The 26587-nt window shown below is 57.3% G+C and overlaps 1 protein-coding gene across 1 annotated transcript; it reads left to right on the forward strand.

Moving 5' to 3' along the window:
* On the forward strand, positions 1 to 26587 carry pwp2h (PWP2 small subunit processome component). Its single transcript, XM_052015241.1, has 21 exons — positions 1 to 74; positions 2616 to 2728; positions 4098 to 4192; positions 5306 to 5405; positions 7586 to 7729; positions 8516 to 8651; positions 9532 to 9764; positions 10136 to 10279; positions 10586 to 10656; positions 11828 to 11964; positions 13026 to 13174; positions 14038 to 14185; positions 15316 to 15466; positions 16808 to 16988; positions 17469 to 17616; positions 17751 to 17856; positions 20407 to 20472; positions 21787 to 22005; positions 22425 to 22575; positions 24918 to 24992; positions 25798 to 26587. Exons 1-21 carry the CDS (start codon positions 57 to 59, stop codon positions 25943 to 25945), a joined length of 2733 nt encoding a protein of 910 aa, XP_051871201.1. The 5' UTR covers positions 1 to 56; the 3' UTR covers positions 25946 to 26587.

Raw genomic sequence — 26587 nt, forward strand, 5'->3', positions numbered from 1 at the left:
GTGGGTCTCTGGGACCGGAAGTGCGGGTGTCGGAGCGGCGCGTGTGTGGAGCCGGGATGAAGTTCGGTTATCGGGTGAGGGGTCACCGGGGGTCACCGGGGCACCGGGGGGGTCACCGGGGGTCACAGTCAGAGAAGGGGAACGGGTGGTTGAGGGGGAACCGGGGTCGGGGGGGAGCTCAGTCTGCGCTAAACCCCCTCCCCCTCCCCCCCTCCCCCCTCCCCCTCCCCCTCCCCCCTCCCCCCTCCCCCTCCCCCCCTCCCCCCCTCCCCCCCTCCCCCCTCCCCCTCCCCCCTCCCCCCTCCCCCCTCCCCCTCCCCCTCCCCCCTCCCCCCTCCCCCTCCCCCTCCCCCTCCCCCTCCCTCCCTCCCTCCCTCCCCCCCTCCCCCCTCCCCCTCCCCCTCCCCCCCTCCCCCCTCCCCCCCTCCCCCCCTCCCCCTCCTCCCCCTCCCCCTCGCCCCTCCCCCTCCCTCCCTCCCCCCTCCCCCTCCCCCTCCCCCCTCCCCCCTCCCCCCTCCCCCTCCCCCCTCCCCCTCCCCCTCCCCCTATCCCCTCCCCTCCCCCCTCCCCCCTCCCCCTCCCCCTCCCCCCCTCCCCCTCCCCCTCCCCCCCTCCCCCTCCCCCTCCCCCTCCCCTCCCTCCCTCCCCCCTCCCCCTCCCCCCTCCCCCTCCCCCCTCCCTCCCCCTCCCCCCATCCCCCTCCCCCCTCCCCCCTCCCCCCCTCCCTCCCCCCTCCCCCCTCCCCCCATCCCCCTCCCCCCTCCCCCCCTCCCCCTCCCCCTATCCCCTCCCCCTCCCCCCTCCCCCCTCCCCCTCCCCCCATCCCCCTCCCCTATCCCCTCCCCCCCTCCCCCCTCCCCCTCCCCCCTCCCCCCTCCCCCTCCCCCCATCCCCCTCCCCTCCCCCTCCCCCCCTCCCCCCTCCCCCTCCCCCATCCCCCTCCCCCCCTCCCCCCTCCCCCTATCCCCCCTCCCCCCTCCCCCCCTCCCCCCTCCCCCTCCCCCCTCCCCCCTCCCTCCCTCCCCCATCCCCCTCCCCCCCTCCCCCTCCCCTATCCCCTCCCCTCCCCCCTCCCCCCTCCCCCTCCCCCCATCCCCCTCCCCTATCCCCTCCCCCTCCCCCCCTCCCCCCTCCCCCTCCCCCATCCCCCTCCCCCCTCCCCCTATCCCCTCCCCCTCCCCCTCCCCCCTCCCCCCTCCCCCTCCCCCCTCCCCCTCCCCCTCCCCCTATCCCCTCCCCTCCCCCTCCCCCCTCCCCCCTCCCCCTCCCCCCATCCCCCTCCCCTATCCCCTCCCCCTCCCCCTCCCCCCATCCCCCTCCCCTATCCCCTCCCCCTCCCCCCTCCCCCTCCCCCCCTCCCCCCTCCCCCTCCCCCATCCCCCTCCCCCCCTCCCCCCTCCCCCTATCCCCTCCCCCCTCCCCCTCCCCCTCCCCCCCTCCCCCTCCCCCCATCCCCCTCCCCCTCCCCCCCTCCCCCCTCCCCCCTCCCCCTCCCCCTATCCCCTCCCCCTCCCCCTCCCCCTCCCCCTCCCCCTCCCCCCATCCCCCTCCCTCTCCCCCTCCCCCCTCCCTCTCCCCCTCCCCCCTCTTCCTCCCCCCTCCCCCCTCTTCCTCCCCCCATCCCCCTCCCCCTCTCCCTCCCCCCATCCCCCCTCCTCCCCCCTCCCCCCTCCCCCTCCCCCCCTCCCCCCCTCCTCCCCCTCTCCCCCTCCCCCTCCCCCCCCTCCTCCCCCCCTCCTCCCCCCCTCCCCCCCTCCTCCCCCCCTCCTCCCCCTCCCCCCCTCCTCCCCCCCTCCTCCCCCTCCCCCCCGCCTCCTCCCCCTCCTCCCGCTCCCCCCTCCCTCTCCTCCTCCTCCCGCTCCCCCCTCCCTCGCCTCCTCCCGCTCCCCCCCTCCCTCTCCTCCTCCCGCTCCCCCCTCCCTCTCCTCCCCCTCCCCCCTCCCTCTCCTCCTCCTCCCGCTCCCCCCTCCCTCTCCTCCTCCTCCCGCTCCCCCCTCCCTCTCCTCCTCCTCCCGCTCCCCCTTCCCCTCCCCATCCCCTCCCCCTCCCCATCCCCTCCCCATCCCCAACCCCATCCCCTCCCATCCCCTCCACCCCCTCCCTCCCCCACCCCCCTCCTCCCCCTCCCCTTCCCCTCCCCATCCCCTCCCCCTCCCCATCCCCAACCCCTCCCCCTCCCCATCCCCAACCCCATCCCCTCCCATCCCCTCCACCCCCTCCCTCCCCCACCCCCCTCCTCATCCACCCCCTCCCTCTCCCCATCCCATCCCTGAAGAAGGGTCCTGACCCGAAACGTTGACCACCTGCTTTTCCCCACGGACGCTGCCTGACTGCAGTCCTTTGTTTCTCCATCCCATCCCATCGCTTAACTCTCACCCCTGCTCCAACCTCTCACCCTGCCCCGACCCCCCTGTGCTGCCCTCTCACCCTACACCGACCTCCCTGTGCTGCCCTCTTACCCTACCCCGACCCCCCCTGTGCTGCCCTCTCACCCTGCCCCGACCCCCTGTGCTGCCCTCTCACCCTGCCCCGACCCCCCGTGTCCCTGCCCCGACACCGTGCTGCCCCCTCACCCTACCCCACGCTGAGTGACGGTGTTGTGTTTGCCCCCACAGTTCTCCAACCTCCTGGGGACGGTTTACCGGCGCGGGAACCTGAGCTACTCGCCGGACGGGAGCTCGGTGCTCAGCCCGGTGGGGAACCGTCTCTCCATCTTTGACCTGAAGAAGTGAGTGTGAGCAAGCTGAGCCCGTCACTGCCTTGGGACGAGGGGAGGACGGTGTCTTCAGCACTGTAGCCGGTGATCTAACGCAGGGAGTCTGCCCAATGGGGTGGGGGGGTGGTGGTGGTGGTGGGAGGGGTGAGGGGGATGCAGGCACAACGGATGAGCCAAGACGTACTCATCTACTGGCCAAGTGCTGCTAAATGGGACTTGTGTACCTGGTGGTTAGCATAGGCACGATGGGCCAAAGGGCCTGTTTCTATGGCATTTGTTCTGTGTGCTATATGAGTCCACCATCAGTACCCTGACAATGCCCAGGTAATCTGTGCTCAGCTTCACTGCAGGATAAACATTGTCCCCACTCGGGAGTGAACTCTGTGCTCTTCAAAACCCAGAAGACTGGGCCCCCTGTGTGATACTGCCCCTCTGACAGCTTAACTCAGACAAGGGCAAGGCGTTGAACGTTGGGGAGTTAGTCCAGGGCAGGACATACACAGTAAGTGGCAGGGCTGTGGGGAGTGCTGGGAGACCTAGGGGTGCAGGTACATGGTTCCCTGAAAGTGGAGTCACAGGAAGACAGGGCACACTGGCCTTCGTCAGTCAGGGCACTGAGTACAGGAGTTGGGACGTCATGTTACAGCTGTCTGAGAGGTTGGTGAGACTGCACCTGGAATATTGTGTGCGGCTCTGGTCACCCAGCTGCAGGAAGGATGATTCAGCTGGAGAGGGTGCAGAAAAGATTCACGGGGATGTTGCCGGGACTGGAGGGCTTGAGGTATAAGGAGAGACTGGACAGGCTGCGACTGTTTCCCTGGAGCAACGAGCTGCCAGAGGCAGTGGTAGAGGCGGGGACAATTACAACATTTAAAAGACATTTGGACAGGTATGTTATTAGAAAAGGTTACGGGCCAAACGCTGGCAAATGGGGCCAGCTTAGATGGGCATCTTGGTCAGCATGGACCAGTTGGGCCGAAAGGTCTGTTTCTATGCTGTGTGACTCCGTGAATATTTTCTGCCCTTCCACCGGATCCGTACTGTAGGAGCGTCCCTGCGGTAAACCCGGGCATTGTCCAGGGATGGGTCTGCGTGGTGGATCCGTACTGTCAGAGCGTCCCTGCGGTAAACCCGGGCATTGTCCAGGGATGGGTCTGCATGGTGGATCCATACTGTCAGAGCGTCCCTGCGGTAAACCCGGGCATTGTCCAGGGATGGGTCTGCGTGGTGGATCCGTACTGTCAGAGCGTCCCTGTGGTAAACCCGGGCATTGTCCAGGGATGGGTCTGCGTGGTGGGGGACTGAGGGGAGGGAAGGGTGGGGACCTTGGAGAGGTTGGAACCATCCGGAACATTCTTTGATCCCCTTTTGTTTCCTGCAGCAACAAAGCAGAGACCTTGCCATTCGCTTTGAGCCGGAACATCGTGTGCGTGGGGCAGTCTCCCGATGGGCACCTGGCAATCCTCATCGATGAAGGTAGGTCTTCTGCAACAGCACACAGCCGGGTGCAGGAACTCAGCGGGTCGAGCAGCATCTGTGGGGGGGGGGGGGGGGGGGGGGGGGGGGGAGAGGAACCGCGACGTTTTGGGTCGAAATTCTGCATCAGGACTGAGAGGGAAGATTGACCGTGTAAAGAGGGGGAGGGGTGAGACAGGGGACTGGGGTGATTGGTGGACTGGGGAGGGGTGTAAGATGAGCCAGATAGGGGGGGTGAGAGGGGGTGGAACTGGGAGACAGTGGCTGGTGATAGATGCAGGCAGATGGAGCGAGGTGGTGGGAGGGGAGTATGAAGACAGGAGACAGCTGCTGGTGGGAGACGCCAGACTGCACACAGTTTCAGGTCGGAAACACAGGTCAGGTGTTCAGGGAGGAACGTCGACTGCCCATTCCCCTCCACGGATGCTGCCTGATCTGCTGAGTCCCTCCACGGATGCTGCCTGACCTGCTGAGTCCCTCCACGGATGCTGCCTGATCTGCTGAGTCCTTTCACGGATGCTGCCTGACCTGCTGAGTCCCTCCACGGATGCTGCCTGATCTGCTGAGTCCCTCCACGGATGCTGCCTGATCTGCTGAGTCCCTTCACGGATGCTGCCTGACCTGCTGAGTCCCTTCACGGATGCTGCCTGACCTGCTGAGTCCCTTCACGGATGCTGCCTGACCTGCTGAGTCCCTCCACGGATGCTGCCTGATCTGCTGAGTCCCTCCACGGATGCTGCCTGATCTGCTGAGTCCCTCCACGGATGCTGCCTGATCTGCTGAGTCCCTCCACGGATGCTGCCTGATCTGCTGAGTCCCTCCACGGATGCTGCCTGACCTGCTGAGTCCCTCCAGCACTTTGTGTGTTGCTGGACAGAGATGAGCAGGAACACAAGGGGTCACTGGTGCCGGACCGTGATAAGTAAATGAGGTGAGAACGGGAACCGTTAGGGGAGAGGCGTAGGACAGTTGGAACCAGAACCCGATGGGGGTAGTCTGGGTGAACCGGGTGGGTGGAACCAGGAGGTGATCTCCTCCCTGCCTCCCCTCCCCCATGTCAGACTGTAACCCCCACCCATCCTATTGAGTCTAACTGGTCTCTGTTCTCCACAGAGGGTGCGGCCGTGCTGGTCAGTCTGCTGCGGAAGGCAGTGCTGCATCACTTCCATTTCCACACTCCGGTGCACAGTGTCTCCTTCTCCCCCGACGGCAGGTAAGGATCCTGACTCCTCCAACCTCCCTGTCACACTCGTCCAGCAGGAGAGCTCGAGACCCAGGCCCCAGCAGCTGAGGAGGGATTGAACCCCCCCCCCCCCCACCGTGAGGCAGGCCGGTCCCTGTGTACTCTGACTTGCCCGTGGTGTCGGACCTGAGGCAGTCAACCACCCCCTTTCTGTCTGCAGTTGGTACAAGAGTTGGGAGGTCATGTTGCAGCTGTACGATACACTGGTGAGCGCACAGCTGGAGCACTGTGTACAGTTCTGGATGCCGCACTACGGGAAGGATGTGGGACCAACAGAGAGAGTGCAGAAGGGATTCACCAGGACGTAGCCTGGAATGGAAGGCTGCAGTTACAAGGAGGGATTGGATGGGTTGGGTTTGCTCTCACTGGAATGTAGGAGGATGAGGGGTGATCTTGGAGAGGTTTGAAAAGTTATGAGGGGCATTGATATGAGAGTCTTTTTCCGAGGGTAGGCGAATCTAAAACCAGTGGCACAGGTTTAAAGTGAGAGGGGAAAGATTTAAAGGTGATCTGAGGGGCAGGTATTTCACACACAGGGCGGTGGGTGTGTGGAACGAGCTGCCAGAAGAAGTGGTTGAGGTGGGTGAAATTTCAACTTTTTAAGAAGGTTGGGCAGGTACAGGGATAGGAACAGCGTGGAGGGGTATGGACTAGCGTAGGTAGGCAACATGCTGGGCTGAAGGGCCGGTTTCTGTGCTGTACGATTCTATGATCACTGACCCCTCACTTCGAGGGGAATGGGTCACAGTGGACGTACAGTTGGGGTGGGGACGTACAGTTAAGTACAGAAACCCAAGTTCAGTAAATAAGATCAGATCTCTTTATTAGTCACATTAACGTCGAAACACACAGTGAAATGCATCCTTTGCGCAGAGTGTTCTGGGGGCAGCCCGCAAGTGTCGCCACGCTTCCGGCGCCAACATAGCACGCCCACAACTTCCTAACCCGTACGTCTTTGGAATGTGGGAGGAAACCGGAGCACCCGGAGGAAACCCACGGAGACACGGGGAGAACGTACAAACTCCTTACAGACAGCGGCCAGATTTGAACCCGGGTCGCTGGCTCTGTAATAGCGTTACCCTAACCGCTACGCTACCGTGCCTGCACTGCAGGGCAGTGGTGGGTGTAGTGAGGCAGACCGGAAGGATGCAAGGCTAAACTCTCTCTGTTTCAAGTCGAGGAATCTGATGGGTAAGGCGGGTGAACTGAGAGCGTTGAGTAGGGTGTGGAGATGTGCTGCTGTCACACAAGTGTGGGCAGGACTGGTTTCTCAACATCAGGCGTAATGGGGGATGTGGAGAGGAGGGGGTATTGCAGTGATTCAGATGCCCACAACAGGGCAGAACCTTTAGACCAGTCTTTGAAGCCCAATAAGCAGTGATAGGTGGAAGGGGGGGGTGGGGATTACCAAAAGTAAGTACTTTAGGTAACCTCCACCCCCCCTTTCCCCACAACACCCTCCACCCCCCCCCACCACCACCACCACCACCACCCCCCACCACCACCACCCTCCCCCCCCCCCCCCCACCACCCTCCCCCCCCCCCACCACCACCACCACCACCACCACGCTTCTTCTCTTCTTCCCTGTCCTAGCCTTCTTCCCCTCTCTCTCCTTACCTTTGCCCCATCCCCCGGTGGATCTGCTCTCCCCTCCTCCCCCGCACCTGCCCATCACTGTCTCTTACCTTCATCTCCCTATCACCACCCTGTGCCCACCTCACCTCCCCTCTTTTGTCCACCTATCACTGCTCTGCTTTTCCCTCCTATATATTGGGCTTCCCCTTTTCCTATCTTCAGTCCTGAAGAAGGGTCCTGACCCGAAACGTTGACCGGCTGCTTTTCCCCACGGATGCTGCCTGGCCTGCTGAGTTCCTCCAGCATCATAGTGGTTTTCCATCAGCTGAAGGGACTCAGTGGGTCGAGCAGCATCTGTGGGGGAAGGAACTGTCGATGTTTCAGGGTGAGGCCCCGCATCGTGACGGTTAGTAGAGATGGGGACTTGATAGCCAGTGTGGAAACGGTGTGTCGAATGGCCTGTCCTCACTCTGTGTGACTCGTATCACACCCGCTCCCCTGGTGAGCTCCCAGCCCCTCCAGGCCGAGGAACCTTCCACTGACACATCACCAGCTGTGATTCCTTGTTTGACAGGAAGTTTGTGGTGACGAAGGAGAACGTTGTGCTGATGTACCACGCTCCTGGGAAGTCCCGACAGTTCAACCCCTTCGTCCTGGACAAGTCCTACTTCGGACCCTACGACGAGACCACCTGCATCGACTGGACCGACGACTCCAAGTAAGGCGAGACTGGAGTCGTTCGGCAGCTCCCTCCAGTGCGGCTCCTGTCGCACACTCAGAACCGGTCAGTGTGTGAGGCCCTGCAGGCAACGGTCACCAGAGACAACTCCCGGCAGTGCTGCGTGGGTGGTCGATACACCCCCGAGGGAGAATCCCACCAACGTCTGAGAAGTAGCACCTTGAGAAGCTGCCCCTACCCCGGCACCGCCCCTTTTTTTTCGTTTTTTATATATAACGTTTATTAGCTAAAAGCACTACAGAAGGCTGCAAATACCAAATATATATGTCCAATACAGAAAGGACCAGCTAGTCAACGGCAGAACTTCAGAGAGTACCATAAACTAACACCGGTGAAAACACACATACGTCATTATGCCCGCCACCGCAACACCCAATACTTCACATCAAAATCGTATTGGTGTCGTCCACGACGCACGCGATCCCCTGAGGGGCCCACCGAGCGCGGAACTCGGCCACCGGCACCGCCCCTCCCGCGATGCAGCGCTCCCCCGGTGCCACCCCTCCCCCAGTGCTGCCCCTCCCACGGTGCGCCGCTACCCCGGTACCACCCCTCCCGCGGTGCAGCGCTCCCCTGGTGCCACCCCTCCCGTAGTGCAGCGCTCCCTCAGTCGGGACTTTAGTGCCGGTGTGTTTATGCAGCGTCCTTCCTTGCGGGGAGCAGGGTCTGTGGGAGTTGGCCTGCGGTTTCCCTGCATCGCCGTGTGAGCCGAGCGTTGCCGGGTGTTGTGCGGCTCTGTGGTTCTGACTGTGCCGTGTGTCACAGGTGTATTGCAGTGGGCAGCAAGGATAGCAGTACCTGGGTGTTCGGAGCCGAGCGCTGGCACAACCTCATCTACTACTCACTGGGGGGACACAAGGATGCCATCGTCGGCTGCTTCTTCGAAGGCGACAGCCTTGACGTGAGTAGCTGTGGTTCTGTACTCCCTCAGTGACCCTCCCTGAGCCCCGTGCCCTCGCTATCCCTCTGTCCACCTCCAAGCACATTGGGTTGTTTTCTCTGGAGCGCTGGAGGCTGAGGGGAGACCCGATCGAAGTTTATAAGATTACGAGAGACTTGGATAGGGTAGAGAGTCTTTTTCCCAGGGTAGAAATGTCACATACTAGAGGACATGCTTTTAAGGTGAGAGGGGGAAAGTTTAAAGGAGATCTATGTGAAGTTTTTTTTTACACAGAGAGTGGTGTGTGCCTAGAATGGGCTGCCAGGGGAGGTGGGAGATAACATAGCGACTTTTAAGAGGCATTTAGACAGGCACATGAACGCAAACTCTCTCAGTTATTATGTTATTGTCACTTAAGCATTTCTTTCTGCACTGCTTTGGATTGCAGTGCAGTCTCTGCCCCATTCTGTTGTTCTGTGCTTGTCACTATTTATTGCTGTGTTATTGCCGTGTACACTGTTTACTCTGAGTTCTACACAAGCAAGGAACTTCATTGCACTGTGACAATAAGCTAATCTGAACAGGCAGGGAATGGAGGAATATGGACCATGGGCAGGCAGAGGGGATTAGTTTAAATTCGCATCATGGTCAGCACAGACGTGGTGGGCCGAAGGGCCTGTTCCTGTGCTGTACTCTTCTATGTTCACACACACTTGCACCCTCGCGTCCTTCCCCGGTGCTACCCTCTCTGAATCTCTGCCTGTCCTGTTGTCCACCCTCTTGTCCCCTCCCTGCTCTCCTCCCGGAGTCCCACCCCATCCCTCTCCCTCCTGGTGTCTCCCAGTGGGTGGGTGGTGATCCTCTGCTGGCGCGGACAGTTACTGGGGTTTTCCTGCCACAGATCTACACCCTGAGCCAGGATGCCACGCTGTGCGTGTGGCAGTGTGACACGGAACCCGAGGGACTCCTGGCGCCCATTCCCAAGGCCAAGGGAGATCGCAGAGACACCGACCAGGACCAGGACCAGGACCAGGACCAGGACCAGGACCAGGAACAGAAGGCTGACGTCATCCGTGGGAAATCGGAATCCGAGCAGGAGAGGGGCGGCAAAGTGAAGTATTCCCGGGTTGGGAAGTAAGAGATCATCGGACACGGAGTGTGGTTCTCTGCGCGGTCCCCTTGGTCCATCCTGGGATCCCTCTATCCCTGTCATTGTAATTCCCCCTCCCCACCCCCTCTCCCCCCTCCCTCTCCCCCCTCCCTCTCCCCCTCCCTCTCCCCCCTCCCTCTCCCCCCTCCCTCTCCCCCCTCCCTCTCCCCCCTCCCTCCATCTGCCTTTGCCCCTCCTTCCCCCTGCCCATCTCACGAGCCCCTCTTGCTCCCACTCTCCTGCTCTCCCCCCCTTCTGTTCCCTTCCCCCCCCTTCCACCCACTCACCCCAGCCCCTCCCGCTCTAGCTGCCTCCCCTCTGATTTATCCCACAGTGTCTCCTGTTGTGTTTGAAGGTATTTCTTCAACAAAGAGAATGACTTCAATGACCTGACGGCTGCCGCCTACCACAAGAAAACTCACCTACTGGTCACTGGCTTTGCCTCGGGCATTTTCCACCTTCACGAACTGCCTGAGTTCAACCTCATCCACTCCCTCAGGTAGGGTGCAGGCTGAGTGGTGGGAGAGGCCTGGGGGTGGGTGGGCTGGTGGGAGTAGCCTGGGGGGGTGGGGTGGTGGGTGGGGTGGGAGTAGCCCGGGGGGAGGGGGGGGGGAGTAGCCCTGGGGTGGGAGTAGCCCGGGGGGGGTGGTTTGGGTGCCGAGGTGGGGTGGCCAGGGTTGGGAGTCGAGGCTCCGTCCTGAGGCTGGGTGCTGAAGGAGCTCCCTCCTGTGGGGAGGGGCGAAGGAGCTCTTCCTTGGGTGGGTCAGGGCACCGAGCCGCCTCCTCACCCCCGCCTTCTCTCCAGTATTTCAGACCAGAGGATCGAGACCATTGCCATCAACAGCTCCGGGGACTGGATCGCGTTCGGGAGTGGAGGTGAGACGTTTCTGCAGGTTTCCCATCCACCTCTCTCTGCTCCCGCTGTCCCCACGGTTACTGAGCTGCGCCTGCCGATCCTGTGCTCAGGGCCGGGGTTGTGGGGGCTGGGAATGTTGTGAGCGTGTGAGGCGATGGGCACTCCATCAATTCCTTGTGGGAATTCTGTTGGTTGAGGAATGTGCTGCTGTGTGGGTGGGGCTGACATCTACGTGGGTGGGATGCTTAGAGTCACAGAGTCATGCAGCACGGAAACAGGCCCTTCAGCCCAACTGGTTTGTGCCGACCAAGGCGCCCTCCTGAGCTGGTCCCATTTGCCGTATTAGGCTCATATCCCTTGAATGTAGTTTAATCTAGGCAAGTGCGAGGTGCTTAACTTTGGGAGATCAAACACAAAGGGAAGGTATACTGTTAGTGGCAGGACCCTTAACAGTGTTGATGTGCAGAGGGATCTTAGGGTCCGAGTCCATAGCTCCCTGAAAGTGGCTGCACAGGTTGATAGGCTGGTAAAGCAGGCGTATGGAATGTTTGCCTTTATTAGTCGAGGCACTGAGTTCAAGAGTCAGGAAGTTATGTTGCAGCTTTATAAAACTATAGTTTGGCTGTATCTGAAGTATTGCATTCAGTTCTGGTCACCCCATTACAGGAAGGATGGGGAGGCCTTGGAGAGGGTGCAGACGAGGTTCACCAGGATGCTGCCTGGATTAGAGGGCATGTGCTATGAGGGGAGGTTGGACAAACCAGGGTTGTTTTTTCTGGAGTGGCAGAGGCTGAGGGGAGACCTGATGGAGGTTTATAACATTATGAGAGGTGTAGATAGACCGAATCTTTTTCTTAGGGTGGAAATGCCAAATTCGAAAGGGCACAGCCTTAAAGTGAGAAGAGGTAACTTCAAAGGAGATGTGCAGGGTAGGTGCTCTAACAGGGAGTGGTGGGTGCCTGGAATGCATTGCCTGGGATGGTGGTGGAAATAAATACGACAGAGGCGTTTAAGAGGCTCTTAGAGAGACACACAAATGTGCAGAGACTGGAGGGATGTAGACCGCGTAGAAGAGAATTAGTTTAATTAGGTGTCATTACCTGAATTAGTTTGATATACTATGGTGGGCCGAAGGGCCTGTTCCTATGCTGTACCTGCATTGCCTCAAGCACACTGTTTTGTGTGTTCCAGGTCTGGGGCAGCTGCTGGTGTGGGAGTGGCAGAGTGAGAGCTATGTGCTGAAGCAGCAAGGGCATTTCAACAACATGGTCACACTGTCCTACTCCCCCGACGCCCAGTACATCGTCACGGGGGGAGACGACGGGAAGGTGAGTCTGCCTGCACACTCGCGCACCTTCGTTGGATCCCCGAGCGCCCTCGGTCGAACGCTAATGTGGGGTGGATCTGTCCAAGTTCACCGGGCACAGCTGCACACCCTGCACCCCTGGGAGTTAGGGGGAGTTCCTCAATGGAGAGTGTGTCTGAACACCTTGGAAACTGGTCCCTTGCTTCGTGGGGCACTCCTGGGTAGCAGGCCCTTGGGATAATTAATCCAAAACATCTTAGTCACTGAGTCATACCACATGAAACAGGCCCTTCTGCCCAACTCATCCATGCTGACCAAGTTGTCTACCTGAGCTAGTCCCATTTACTTGTGTTTGGCCCATATCTCTCTTTCCTATCCGTGTACCTGACCAAAAGTTGTAACTGAACCCACCTCTACTACTTCCTCTGGCAGCTCGTTCCTCACACTCACCACCCTGTGTGTGAAAAACTTGTCCCTCAGGTCCCCTTTAAATCTTTCCCCTCTAACCTTAAACCTGTGTCCTCCAGTTTTAGACTCCCCTACCCTGGGGAAAAGACTGTGACCATCTACCCTGTCTATGCTCCTCGTGATTTTATAACCCTCTATAAGGTCACCCCTCAGCCTCTTACACTCCAGGGAAAACAGTCCCTGCCTGTCCAGTCTCTCCTTATAGCTCAAGCCCTCCAGTGCTGGTAACATCCTCGTGAATATTTTCTGCGGCCTCTCCAGGTTGATGACATCCTTCCTATAGCTGGGGGACACAAAGCTCGAGTCCGATCTCACCAATGTCTTGCGCATCTTCCAGCTTTCCTGCACTGATCTCAGAGGTGATGTCATGTCTTGTCACGTGGGTCCAGGGTGTCAGTGGGGCGGGGTGGGGGGTGGTAGGAGCAGAAGGTAGGTTGATGGGGTCGGGGGGCTGGTGGGGGGAAGTGGATGAGAGGTAGGTCAGTAGGGTGGGGGTTATGGAGAGAACGTGGTGTGTCAGCCTCCTGCCTGTGGCTGCTGTGGTTTCTTGTCCAAAAGCTGCGTCGGTGATGTGGGGCCAGTGTTTGGTGACTGAGCTGAGCTCTCTCCTGTTAGGTGAAGGTCTGGAACACCAGCAGTGGCTTCTGCATCGTGACGTTTACTGAACACACGAGCTCTGTTACCGCGGTTACCTTCAACTCCACGGGCTTCGTAGTGGTCAGCGCCTCTCTGGACGGCACGGTGCGAGCATTTGATCTTCACAGGTCAGTTGTGGGCACGTTTGGCTCATCCCCACGCCGCTCAGCTCCCTCACTCTGTGTGGGGTTAGTTCCTGAGACAGTGTGTTTTACCGTGCACAGGACGTGCATTTAACCTGATCTTCCGTTACAATAACCTATCCTCAACTCCTGAGAGTCCAAGCACATCGTCACTGGAACATACAACAGTACAGCACAGGAACAGGCCCTTCGGCCCACCGTGTCTGTGTCGACCACGATGCCAATTTAAACTAATCCCATCTTCCTGGACCCGATCCATATCCGTGCATTCCCTGCACGTTCATGTGTCTAAATGCCTCTTAAACATCACTGTCGTATCTGCCCCCGCCACCTCCCCAGCAGCCCGTTCCAGGCACCCACCACGCTCTGTATTTGCCTCGTAAATCTCCGTTAAACTTTTCTCTCACACCGTAAACCTATATCCTTTATATTTGGTTATTCGGTATTTCACATTTCCATCTTGGGAAAAAGACTCTATTTCCCCTATTTATGTCTTCCATAATTTTATAAACTTCTATCAGGTCTCCCCTCACCCTCCGCCGCTCCAGAGAAAACAACCCACGTTTGTCCAGCCTTTCCTTATAGCTCATACCCTCTAATCCAGGCAGCATCCTGGTGAATGTTCTTCCTTATCTTTTCTGCTTGATACAATCTCAAAATATTCCAGCAGATATTCCAAACATGGTAAATATCATGAAAGTATTGAATCTATCCAAACACTGTTTTCCTTTCATAAATCCTTGTTGATTTTGCCGAGGCCAGTTGTTATTTTCCAAGCGCCCTGTTCTGCCTCCCTAAGTAACAGATCCCAGCATTTTCCCTACCGACCACTTGTCCTCCTGTTACAGGTATCGGAACTTCCGCACGTTCACATCCCCACAGCTCACTCAGTTCTTCTGCCTGGCCCTGGACTCGAGCGGAGAGATTGTGTGCGCCGGCTCGCAGGATTCCTTCGAAGTGTTTGTCTGGTCCATGCAGAGTGGTCGGCTGCTCGACGTAAGTGTGGAATCTTTCCCTTGCTGGTGCACGTGGCGCCGTGGTTTCTGTGCCTGTGAAAAGGAGGCTGTAGTGACAAGAAAACGCACCGCTCTCCGAGCTCCTCCGGGCAGGATCAGAATCGGGTTGTTATCACTGACTTATGCCATGAAATTTGTTGTTCCCCGGCAGCAGTACTGTAAATTACAGTAAATAAATAGTGCAAAAAAGAGGAGTAACGAGGCAGTGTTCATGGGTTCGTGGACCGTTCAGAAATCTGATGGCGGAGGGGAAGAAGCTGTTCCTGAATCGTTGAGTGTGGGTCTTCAGGCTCCTGTACCTCCTCCCGGATGGTAGTAACGAGAAGAGGGCATGTCCCGGGTGGTGAGGGCCCTTAGTGATGGATGCCGCCTTCTTGAGGCAGCACCTCTTGAAGATGTCCTCGAAGGTGGGGAGGGTTGTGCTCGTGATGGAGCCGGCTGAGTCTACAACCCTTTGCAGCCTCTTTTGATCCTGTGCACTGGAGCCTCCATACCAGGCGGTGATGCAACCAGTCAGAATGCTCTCCACCGTACATCTGTAGAAATTTGCAAGAGTCTTTGGTGACGTACCAAATCTCCTGAAACTCCTAATGAAGTGGAGCCGCTGGTGTGCCTTCTTCGTGATTGCATCATTGTGTTGGGCCCAGGATAGATCCTCTGAGATGTTGACGCCCAGGAACTTGAAGCTGCTCACCCTTTCCGCCGCTGATCCCTCAGTGAGGACTGGTGTGTGTTCTCCCGACTTCCCCTTCCTGAAGTCCACAATCAGTTCCTTGGTCTTGCTGATGTTGAGTGCGAGGTTATTATGATCTACCTCACTCCTGTACGCCTCCTCATCGCCAACTGAGATTCTGCCAACAGTGGTGCCATCTGCAAATTTATAGATGGCGTCTGAGCTGTGCCTAGCCTCACGGTCATGGGTGTAGAGAGATCTGGCAGCAACTGACAGGCAGAGAGAAGCAGGAGGATTGGGGTGCCAGAAACCAGCAGCATGTCTGGGTGGAGTGGGGATGGAGCTGCAGATCATCTGTTAGCCTGTGTGTGTGTGTGTGTGTGTGTGTGTGTTTTTTCAGTGAGCCCCCTCACCCCTTGTTACCTGTTGGTTTACAGGTGTTGGCAGGACACGAGGGACCCGTGAGCAGCCTGAGCTTCTGCCCCACACAAGCCATCCTGGCCAGTGCTTCCTGGGATAAGACGGTGAAGCTGTGGGATATGGTGGACAGCTGGAAGACCAAGGAAACTCTCCGCCTGACTTCTGATGGTGAGCAACCCCCGTCTCATCTACACACACTGTTGTTTAGTCATGGATTGAGAGACACCGGTCAGTGTACAGATAACCCTCTGAGAGAGGACATGAACTTGAGGAGTGGACCATTCATTTAGTCCTGATCTGCCGTTCAATTGAGATCAGGACTGACTCAGTATTATTTTCCTGCAGCATCCTCAGATCCACAGATTTCCTTGACACCCACAGATTGGCCGAAAGGCCTGTTTCTGTGCTCTACTGCTCTATGACTCTGACCCATAAATCAGTCTCTGTTTTAAACGAACTGAATGTTTGAACTTCCACTGCCCTCTGTGGTTGAAAATTCCAAAGATTTGCTACCCGCTCAGTGAAGAAATTTCCCTTCCTTAGTTCGAAATGCCCGACCCTTATTCTGAGACTGTGCCCTCTGGTTCTGGACCTTGGGCAGCAGAATGTCGTTGGGGTATCAAAAACAAGAGGGCAGAAGTTTAATGTGAGACGGAGGAGGTTTAGAGGGGATCTGAGGGGTAGGTTTTGCACACACAGAGTGGTTGATATCTGGAACTCGCTGCCAGAAGTGGTGGTGGAGTCAGGTACACGCACTGCGTTTGAGAGGCATTTAGACAGACGCTTAAATAGGCAAGGTGTAGAAGGATACGGTGCTAATGCAGGCAAGTGGATCAGTGTAGATGGGCAAAAAGGTCAGCATGGACGTGTGGGGCCGAAGGGCCTGTTTCTGTGCTGTCCTGCTCTGTGACTTGCTTTAACGCTTGGGGTGTGCTCCCAGAAATGAGGATTGATGAAATCAGAGCTAAATGAGGTGAGAACATTCTCAATAGCGTGATGTGTGACTGACGGTGCTGTTGTTCTGGGAAGCTGTGTGAAGCCAGCCGCGAACTGCCCTACTGCGCAGTGTAGAGAGGCTGCCTGTGGCCACTGGTGTTCGGTGGCCGGGGTGAGTGATGCAGCCTCTCAGCTCTGAGATGTGGGGCTCAGGGCTGCACGTACCCGGCAGGGTGAGTGTGTCCATGGCTGGGGCAGGTCACACCTCTACCCTGTGTGGACGGACCACACAGATCCTGCCGTCTCTCCCATCCCCTCCTGCTGGGTGTGATGGAGCCTGCCCTCTCCCCAGCCCAGAGATCTCTCCATGGTGACGAGCTCGGAGGTGGACAAGGGAGACGGCAGTTTCCACCCAGTCCAGTTTCTGAAGGTTCAGGGCATCTGCTGTCTGTCTGTGGTGGGGGGGCGGAGGGGTGGGGGGCGGTGTGGGGGAGAGCAGTGTACGTCCGTCTGTGAGGGGGGAGCTGCTGTCCGTCTGCATGGCATCTCTGACACTCTGGCCCTGTCCCTCAGCACTGGCGGTCACCTTCCGGCCAGACGGGGCGGAGCTGGCGGTGGTCACCCTGGATGGTCAGATCACCTTCTGGGACCCCCATCAAGCTGTGCAGACCGGCTCCATCGAGGGGCGGCACGACCTGCAGATTGGACGCAAGGAGCTGGACAAGATCACGGCCAAGCATTCCGCCAAGGGCAGGTACTGGCGGGGGTGGGGGGTGTGGAGGGGTCACCCATGGGTGGGGGTGAAGGGTGGGTAGGGTGGTGGGGTTGCCTGCGGGTGTGAAGGGGCATAGAGGAGGGAGGGTCTCCCATGGGTGAGGGGGTGTGGAAGGGGAGGGTCCCCTAGGCATTTGGAGGGGGGAGGTTCTCCTATGGATGGGAGGGTGGTGGAGGGAGGGTCTCCCACTAGTGAGGGAGGTGGAGGGAGCCCTGTGGGCGGGAACATTTGTAGACACTGCCTGGGGGGCGGCTGTGTGTGACGGACACTCCCCGGGGAGGGGGCGGCTGTGTGTGACGGACACTCCCCAGGGAGGGGGCGGCTGTGTGTGACAGGCACTCCCTGGGGAGGAAGGCTGTGTGTGACGGACACACTCTCTGGGGAGGGGGCGGCTGTGTGTGACGGACACTCCCCGGGGAGGGGGCGGCTGTGTGTGACGGACACTCTCCCTGCCCACAGGTCATTCTCCACGCTGTGTTACTCTGCTGACGGGAGCTCGGTGCTGGCCGGGGGACAGGCGCGCTTCGTCTGTATCTACAATGTCAGGGAGCAGATCCTGGTGAAGAAGTTCGAAATTTCCTGCAACTTGTCTCTAGATGCCATGGAGGTGAGAGGGAACTGTAGGATGGGTCTTGCGCATGTGCACGTACACACACACTCGCTCTCTCACACTGTGTTTACATTGAGTGACGCACATTCCTCACTGACTGGCTGTCCTCTGTAACACATGGTCTGTTGCAGGAGTTTCTAGATCGCAGGAAAATGACAGAGTTTGGGAGTGTGGCGCTGATCGATGAAGGTGCTGGTGACGAGGGAGTGGCCATCCGTCTGCCTGGAGTGAAGAAGGGTAAGGCAGGGAGGGGTCGGCAGTGCTGGGGTTGGTCTGCGGTGTCACACTGTGAATGCTGCCTTCAGCCGTACTGAGCGGTTCAGTGAGCTGATGCACCTTTCAGTTTAGGGGAATGCAGACAGTGCACCACAGTCTTTTTCCCAGTGTTGGGAACCAAAGACTAGAGGGCACAAGTTTAAGGTGAGAGAGGAAAGATTAAAAGGGGATCTGAGAACGTAGAACACTACAGCACAGGACAGGACTTCAGCCCACGATGTTGTGCCAACCTTTAACCTATTCTAAGATCAATCTAACTACTTCCTCACACATACCCCTCAATCTCTCTGCCATCCATGTGTCTAAGAGTCTCTTAAATGTCCCTAATGTATCTGCCTCTACCAGCAACCCTGGCAGTGTAAAAAAAACTTACCCCTGACATCCCCCTTATATCTTCCTCCAATCACCTTAAAATTATGTCCCCTCATGTTAGCCATTTTCGCCCTGGTAAAAAGTCTCTGACTGTCCACTTGATTTATGCCTCTTATCATCTTGTACACCTCTGTCAAGTCACCTCTCATCCTCCTTCTCTCCAAAGAGAAAAGCCCTAGCTTGCTCAACCTATCCTCATAATTCATGCTCTCCAATGTCCCGTTGTAACCCACAGCACCCTTCTACACTATCCACAACACCACCAACCTTTGTATCATCAGCAAACTTACTAACCCACCCTTCCACATCCTCATCCAAGTCATTTATAAAAATCACATAGAGCAGGGGTCCCAGAACAGATCCCTGCGGAACACCACTGGTCACCAACCTCCAGGCAGAATACGCTCCATCTACCACCACCCTCTGTCTTCTATGAGTGAGCCAATTCTGAATCCACACAGCCAAGTTTCCCTGGATCCCATGCCTCCTGACTTTCTGAATGAGCCTTCCATGAGGAACCTTATCAAACACCTTACTAAAATCCATCTACACCACATCCACAGCTCTACCATCATCAATGTGCTTTGTCACATCCTCAAAGAATTCAATCAGGCTCGTGAGGCACAACCTGCCCCTCACAAAGCCATGCTGACTGTCCCTAATCAGATGATGCTTCTCCAAATGCTCATAAATCCTGTCCCTGAGGATTTGCCCACCACTGAAGTAAAACTCACTGGTCTGTAATTCCCAGGGTTATCCCTACTCCCTTAAAGAAACAACATTTGCCACCCTCCAATCATCTGGCACTACTCCTGTGGCCAGTGAGGATGCAAAGATTGTGGCCAAAGATGTAGCAATCTCTTCCCTAGCTTCCCGTAATAACCTTGGATCTATCCCGTCCAGCACCAGTGACTTATCTATCCTAATGTTTTTCAATAGTTCCAGCACATTCTCTTTCCTCACGTTGACATGCCCTAGCACATCAGTCTGTTGCACGCAATCTTCACAAACGTCAAGGTCTCTCTCTGGTGAATACTGAAGCAAAGTATTCATTAAGGACCTCCCCTACCTCTTCCGACTCCAGGCACATGTTTCCTCTTTTATCCCTGATCGGTCCTACCCTCACTCTAGTCATCCTCCTATTCTTCACAGACGTGTGGAACGCCTTGGGGTTTTCCTTGATCCTACTCGCCAAGGACCTCATGCCCCTTTCTAGCTCTCCTATGTCCATTCTGAAGCTCCCTCCTGGCTACCTTGTAACTCTCCAGAGCCCTGTCCGATCCTTGCTTCCTAAATCTTAAGTAAGCTTTTTCCTTCCTCTTCACTAGATAATCCACATCTCTTGTCAACCATGGTTCCTTCACTCTACCATCCTTTTCCTGCCTCAATGGGACAAACCTATCCAGAACCCCCTGTAAATGATCTCTGAACAACCTCCACATTTCCATTGTGCGTTTCCCTGAGTACATCTGCTCCCAATTTACACTCCCAAGTTCCTGCCTAATAGCATCATAGTTCCCCCTCCCCCAATTAACTACTTTCCCATACTGTCTGCTCCTATCCCTCTCCAAGGCAAGGGAGTTGTGGTCACTGTCTCTGAAATGCTCACCCACCAAGAGATCTGAAACCTGACCAGGTTCACTGCCTAGTACCAGATCCAGAATGGCCTCTCCTCTTGTCGGGGGAGAGGCCACTTCTTCAAACAGAAGGTGGTGAGTATATGGAACGAGCTGCCAGAGGGAGTGGTTGAGGCAGGTACATTAACATTTTAGAAGACAGTTGGACAGGTACCTGGATAGGAAAGGCTTAGAGGGATACGGGCCAAACGCGGGCAAATGGGACTAGCTTAGATGGGAATCTTGGTTGGCAAGTGTCTCGGTCAGCCCTGCAAATCAAGTGTGTGAGCCATGGCCTGAACTGCCCTCAGTTGCATCAAACATTTAAACCCACTGAGGGTTCCTTCAGCAGAGGAACCAGGTGCTGAGCAAGGGCATTGGTGTCCTGGGCTGGGGCAGTTTCTCTGAACGTGACCCTGTTTGGTGTTTGATGCGTGGTTCTGGAGACGGTGTAGTGATGCTGGGAGGTGTACATCTCTGTGGCCACACTGAACTGACACCCACCTGTGTTCTTGCCTTTCAGGTGACATGAGCTTGCGTCACTTTAAGCCGGAAATTCGTGTGACGTGCCTTCGCTTCTCTCCAACAGGTAAGGAGCACAATGTCAGAAACACAGCCATTCAGCCCAGGTGTCTGTGCTGGAAACTCCTCCCCAGCCCTCCCAGCACAGAGTCTGCAGCCCTGCAAATGACCGGTCTTCCATGCACACCTGACTACGGTTCAGACATGCTGAGGGGGCAGGAGCAGTCACAGTTCCAGCATTGTACGTCAGGTTTATGTCCGTTCAGTCCCAGCAGTCGAGCTGCAATCAGCAGTGACCGTGTCAGCCGCAGTGACCCGTCATCCACGGGCTGTAACACCTCTTGTGTGCAGGTTACAAGGATCCTGCTTGTCCCATCTATCCAAGGCTAACCAAATAAATGTATAAGGAGTTGCAGCTAATTGCAACTGGTTTGGTTTAGCTGAAACGCACATTTGGATTTCTATCACTATCATGAGTCCTGATGCAGGGTTTCAGTCTGAAACGTCGACATTTCCTCTCCCCCCACAGATGCTGCTCGACCCGCTGAGTTCCTCCAGTAGATTGTGTGTTGTTCCAGATTCCAGTGTCTGGTGTCTCTGTCTGAATTCCTATCACTGTCCACCACTGAAAGCACATTATTTATGCTACATGTTGGTATAGACAAGTTGGGCCGAAGGGCCTGTTTCTGTGCTGTATGCCTTTGACTCTGACTATGACATTCTGTGGAACAGCGAACAGACATAAACAAAGCGAGCAGTCCTCGTACAGAGGGAACTCCAGACACGGCAGCTGCTGGAATCTGGAGCAACAAAAATCTGCTGGAGGAGTCAGCAGGTCGAGCAACATCTGTGTCGACAATGGTCCTAGTGCAGGGTTCCGACCCGAAGCATCGACAATTCCTCTCTTCCCACAGATGCTGCTCGACCCGCTGAGTTCCTCCAGCAGAATGTTTGTAGCCCTCAGACAGGGGCTGGCTTGCTGCTACAGAGCCAGAACTGTTGGGAATGAGCTCCTTCACTGACCTGTCCCCATCTCTGTGTCTGAGGCTTTGCTGAGATTTGGTTTGTGGGCTGCTGGAAACTGCCTATGGCCGGATTTAGATGGCAATCCCATAATAGATATGGCGGGTCAGATGGATGTCCAACGTTACAGTGGTGGTCAGATGGGTGTCCAACATTACAGGGAAAATGTCAGAAGTTAACGAAAGATATTACAGTCTGTCACAGAAACATTCAAAGTCTTCACGAAGTTCAGCACCGTCCCATCACACACTCCCAGGGCAGGGACAGTTAGATACAGAGTGAAGCTCCCTCTACACCGTCCCGTCACACACTCCCAGGGCAGGGGTCAGATACTGAGTGAAACTCCTCTTTCCTGCAGGACAGAGCTGGGCAGCCACGAGCACGGAAGGACTGCTGATCTTCTCCCTGGATGGTGGTGTGGTGTTCGACCCCTTTGATCTGGATGAGGAGGTGACCCCCAGCAGTGTGCGCCGAGTGCTGCGACAGAAGGAGTTCACCGTTGCCATTGTGATGGCTTTCCGTCTGAACGAGGAGAAGCTGACCCTGGAGGTGCTGGAGAGCGTTCCTCACACAGAGAGTGAGTGTGCAGTAACCTGGGGGCCACTCCGATGCAGTGAAGGAGCTCAGTGCCGGCTGTTCCTCAGGTCACCCAGGCTTGGGCTGCCCCAGGTTGTCTGTGTTCCGCCAGGGAATCACTGCTGGGGTTGGTGGTGTGTGCATCTTCCACATGGGGCACTCTGAACCTCCCCGAACTCAGGGATTTAGGCAAAGCTCCAAAACCAGGGGCGGTACTGAGAGAGGGTCACTGTGGGAGGGGCAGTACTGAGGGAGGGTCACACTGTGGGAGGGGGTACTGAGGGAGGGTCACTGTGGGGGGGGGGGTGGTACTGAGGGAGGGTCACACTGTGGGAGGGGTCACGCTGTCAAGGGTGGCAGTGAATCTCGTCTGAACGGGCTCATCATTGGTGCAGTGACATGAATCTCCCGTCTCTGCAGTTAACGTTGTGTGCTCGACCCTTCCTCCGTTGTACGTGGAGAAGATGCTTCAGTTCATCGCCTCGACGCTGGAGACATCCCGTCACCTGGAGTTCTTCCTGACCTGGGCTGAGCAGCTGCTGAGTCTGCATGGACAGAAACTGAAGTCCCGGTGAGTGAGGGGCTGGTTCTGGTGTCTGACGTGTCGTCTCGAGCCCAGCTTGTCCCTCTGGTAGAACCGTTGCCTCACAGCTCCAGTGACCCGGCTTCGATCCCGACCTCCGGTGCAGACTGTGTGGAGTTTGCACGTTCTCCCTGTGACAGTGTGGGTTACCCCCGGGTGCTCCGGGTCCCTCCCACGTCCCAGAGACGTGCGGGTTGGTGGGTTAACTGGCCACTGTAAATTGTCCCCCGTGTGTACGTAGAACACAGAACAGCACAGCACAGGAACAGGCCCTTCGGCCCACCGTGTCGCTGCTGACCATCTAAACTGCATATTGTCTATATTGTCCATATCCTCCATTCCCTGCCTGTCCATGTGACTGTCTGAATGCCTCTTAAACGCTGCTGTCGTATCTGCCTCCACCCCCACCCCAGGCAATGCAGTCCAGGCACCCACCACTCTCTGTGTAAAAAGAAACCTGCCCCGCACATCTCCTTTAAACTTATCCCCTCTCACCTTAAACCTGTGCCCTCCAGTATTAGGCATTTCAACCCTGGGGAAAAGATACCAGCTGTCTACTCTATCTGTGCCTCTCATAATCTTATGAACCTCGATCAGGTCTCCCCTCAGCCTCTGCCGCTCCAGAGAAAACAACCCAAGTTTGTCCATCCTCAGTGTCGGTGTGTGGTGCAATCCGGGGTGCTGATGGGAATATGGGGATAATTGCACAAACAATGGGATGATGTTGGGTGGGTAGGAGGGTGGCCCATGGCCGGCACACACCAAAGGGCCTGTTTCCGTGCGGCAAGTATCTATCACTCTGACAATGGTTAACGTGTGATTGGAGTGTTGCGAGGAAGGGTTTGTTCAGTGCAGAGCAAACGCAGACACAATCGGCAGTCCTCATTGCTAGGGCTCAACGAATCTACAGAGGTGGCTGAGTTAGATGGGAGGAGGTTGTCGACAGACTGTGAAGGAACTCAGGCAGGTTAATGAGTGAACAGCAAGGCAGCAGATGGCAGTCAGTCACTGCCTGGGAGGGATGCAGAGACGGGTGTACAGATCTGATGTCCCAAGATCACATGCCCTTGTACACTAATTACAGAAGGTAAGCACGCAGGAGTGTCAACAGGTCCTTGATCATCCCTCACTGATGGTGTTGAAAATTGGTGGACAGTGAGGAAGGTTGTCAGATGATACAGCAGGGTGTGGGCAGGGAAGTGGCAGATGGAGTTTAATCGGGACAAGTGTGAGGTGTTGCACTTTGGGAAATCAAATGTAAGGGGAAAGTCTACAGGAACCCTAGTAGCACTGATGTACAGAAGGATCTTGGGGTGGGAAAGAAGGCGTACACATGCTTGCCTTCATTGGTCAGGGATAGTGCAAGAGTCAGGAAGTCATACTGCAGCTGTATAAAGCTTTGGTCAGACCGCACGTGGAGCACTGTGTGCAGGTCCGGTCACCCTGTTACAGGAATGATGTGGGGGCTTTGGAGAGGGTGCAGAAGAGGTTCACCAGGATGCTGCCTGGATTAGAGGGCATGAGCTATAAGGAGAGGTTGGACAAACTTGGGTTGTTTTGGATTATTTGACGGGTGTGACCGGTGTTTGGGGAGGGGGGGGGCGACCGACCGGTGTCAGAGTGTGTGATGGTGTCGGGGTGTGTGACGGTGGGGGCGGGGAGTGTGTGACAGTGTCGGGGTGTATGCTGGTGGGGGTGGGGAGTGTGTGACGGTGGGGGTGGGGAGTGTGTGATGGTGTCGGGGTGTGTGACGGTGGGGAGTGTGTGACGGTGGGGAGTGTGTGACGGTGTCGGGGGACGCGACCGGTGTCGGGGTGTGTGACGGTGGGGAGTGTGTGACGGTGTCGGGGGACGCGACCGGTGTCGGGGTGTGTGACGGTGGGGAGTGTGTGTCGGTGTCGGGGGACGCGACCGGTGTCGGGGTGTGTGACGGTGGGGAGTGTGTGACGGTGTCGGGGGACGCGACCGGTGTCGGGGTGTGTGACGGTGGGGTGTGTGTGACGGTGTCGGGGGACGCGACCGGTGTCGGGGTGTGTGACGGTGGGGAGTGTGTGACGGTGTCGGGGGACGCGACCGGTGTCGGGGTGTGTGACGGTGGGGAGTGTGTGACGGTGTCGGGGGACGCGACCGGTGTCGGGGTGTGTGACGGTGGGGAGTGTGTGACGGTGTCGGGGGACGCGACCGGTGTCGGGGTGTGTGACGGTGGGGAGTGTGTGACGGTGTCGGGGGACGCGACCGGTGTCGGGGTGTGTGACGGTGGGGAGTGTGTGACGGTGTCGGGGGATGCGACCGGTGTCGGGGTGTGTGACAGTGTCAGTTTGTTCCCACAGCTCGGTGGACCTGCTGCCTGTGATCCAGTCTCTGCAGAGGAGCATCCAACGTCACTTCGACACGGTGGCCAAGCTGTGAGTCAGTGCCAGCACCCCCTCTCTGTGAGGCAGGCCCCCTGCGCGCCCCTCCCCGTGGGGCAGACCCTCTGTGTGCCCCCTCAGCTGGGACTGGCCCTGACACCAGTCTGTCTGCTGCCTGTTTCACAGGGTGGGAGCAGAGGGTGGGGGGTGAGGGTGCGGTGAGGACAGGCGCCTGTCTCCATCGGACAGGACTTGTCACCAGCTGCACCCTGACTATTGTGGGGGTGGGGGGAGAAAGAGGTGCATTTCTATAGCACCTGTGGTGTCTCAGGGTTTCCCAGCAGTGACCCGCTTGTTCTAAGGGTAGTTCAGTGTGGAACACGGGAGTTGATTGGAGCACAGCAAGCTCCCAGAAACATGCAGCATTGGTTGGATATCAGTCACCGATCGAGGGTTGACCGCCCCCCCCCCGAAAGTAGTGTTCCTCACAGCACAGGTCTCCTGACGGTACTGCCCCTCCCACAGTGTGATCCTCCCACAGTACCCCCCCTCCCACAGTGCAAGATTCTCACTGTTTCCTGTCATCATGATGCCCCATCAGTAGTGTCCCCTCCTGCAGTGCTGTTCTCTGCACTGAATTACTGGGCTGACTTGTTCTGTGGAGTGGTTTGAAACCTGTCCTGCTGTGAGCCGTATGCACTGAGACTGTGTGCTGGGGGGCCCGGTGGTGTCCCAAGCACCCACCGGCTGTACGCCAGCTCTCTCCGAGCTGTGGGGATATGTGCGGGCTGGGTTTGTCTCCCGGTACTGTGTGAGGAGGTTCCACTGACCCTGTCCTTGTTGGTTCACTGGCCTGCAGGTGTGACTGGAACTGCTACAACATGAAGTACGCTCTCGCACTGTCCCAGCAGCGGGGCATGAAACGTCCCGCAGAGGTGGAGGAGAGTGACAGAGAGTCTGACGCATGCGAGAGCACAGAGGACGATCCCATGGAGGGAAGTGATTGAGAGCTGGGATTACCCACCCTGCGGTCTTCTAGCTGCTGTTATCTCCCGCCTCCCCGATCCAACAGACAGGCTCCAGGTGGTGCGTGCAGTTAGCGAGGTGAATGGTGCAGCAGGTCAAGAGTGAGGAGTCGGTACATTCCACCACTGGAGTTAACACGGCCAGCTGCTGGGACTGGATCCCGTGCTGAGGAACGACCTGTCCTGGGAGTGTGTGATGGGACGGTGTAGAGGGAGCTTCACTCTGTATCTAATTGTCCCTGCCCTGGGAGTGTGTGACGGGACGGTGTAGAGGGAGCTTCACTCTGTATCTAACTGTCCCTGCCCTGGGAGTGTGTGACGGGACGGTGTAGAGGGAGCTTCACTCTGTATCTAACTGCCCCTGCCCTGGGAGTGTGTGACGGGACGGTGTAGAGGGAGCTTCACTCTGTGTCTGACCCGTGCTGTTCCTGCCCTGGGATTGCACAGGGAACTTTACCTGTAATTTGTTCCCCAAGAGTATTTTGTGGGATCTGATTCCTCCCCAGCACTGAATTCCTTCCTGAATTAGATGATTTACTGCAACTCTTCACCTGTGGGAGCCTGTTCTGTTGAATTGAGACTGTTCTGGATGTAAATGATGTACAATAAATTTGTGATACAGAG

This window comes from Pristis pectinata, chromosome 4 (assembly GCF_009764475.1).
Source record: "Pristis pectinata isolate sPriPec2 chromosome 4, sPriPec2.1.pri, whole genome shotgun sequence".
NCBI classification, from domain to species: domain Eukaryota; kingdom Metazoa; phylum Chordata; class Chondrichthyes; order Rhinopristiformes; family Pristidae; genus Pristis; species Pristis pectinata.

Bases quoted from the DNA above. Each gene is read 5' to 3' on its own strand.
- pwp2h (XM_052015241.1), top strand. The intron at 14,186-15,315 runs GTAAGTGTGGAA...GTTGGTTTACAG, and splicing joins AGAGTGGTCGGCTGCTCGAC to GTGTTGGCAGGACACGAGGG. The intron at 24,993-25,797 runs GTGAGTCAGTGC...ACTGGCCTGCAG, and splicing joins TTCGACACGGTGGCCAAGCT to GTGTGACTGGAACTGCTACA.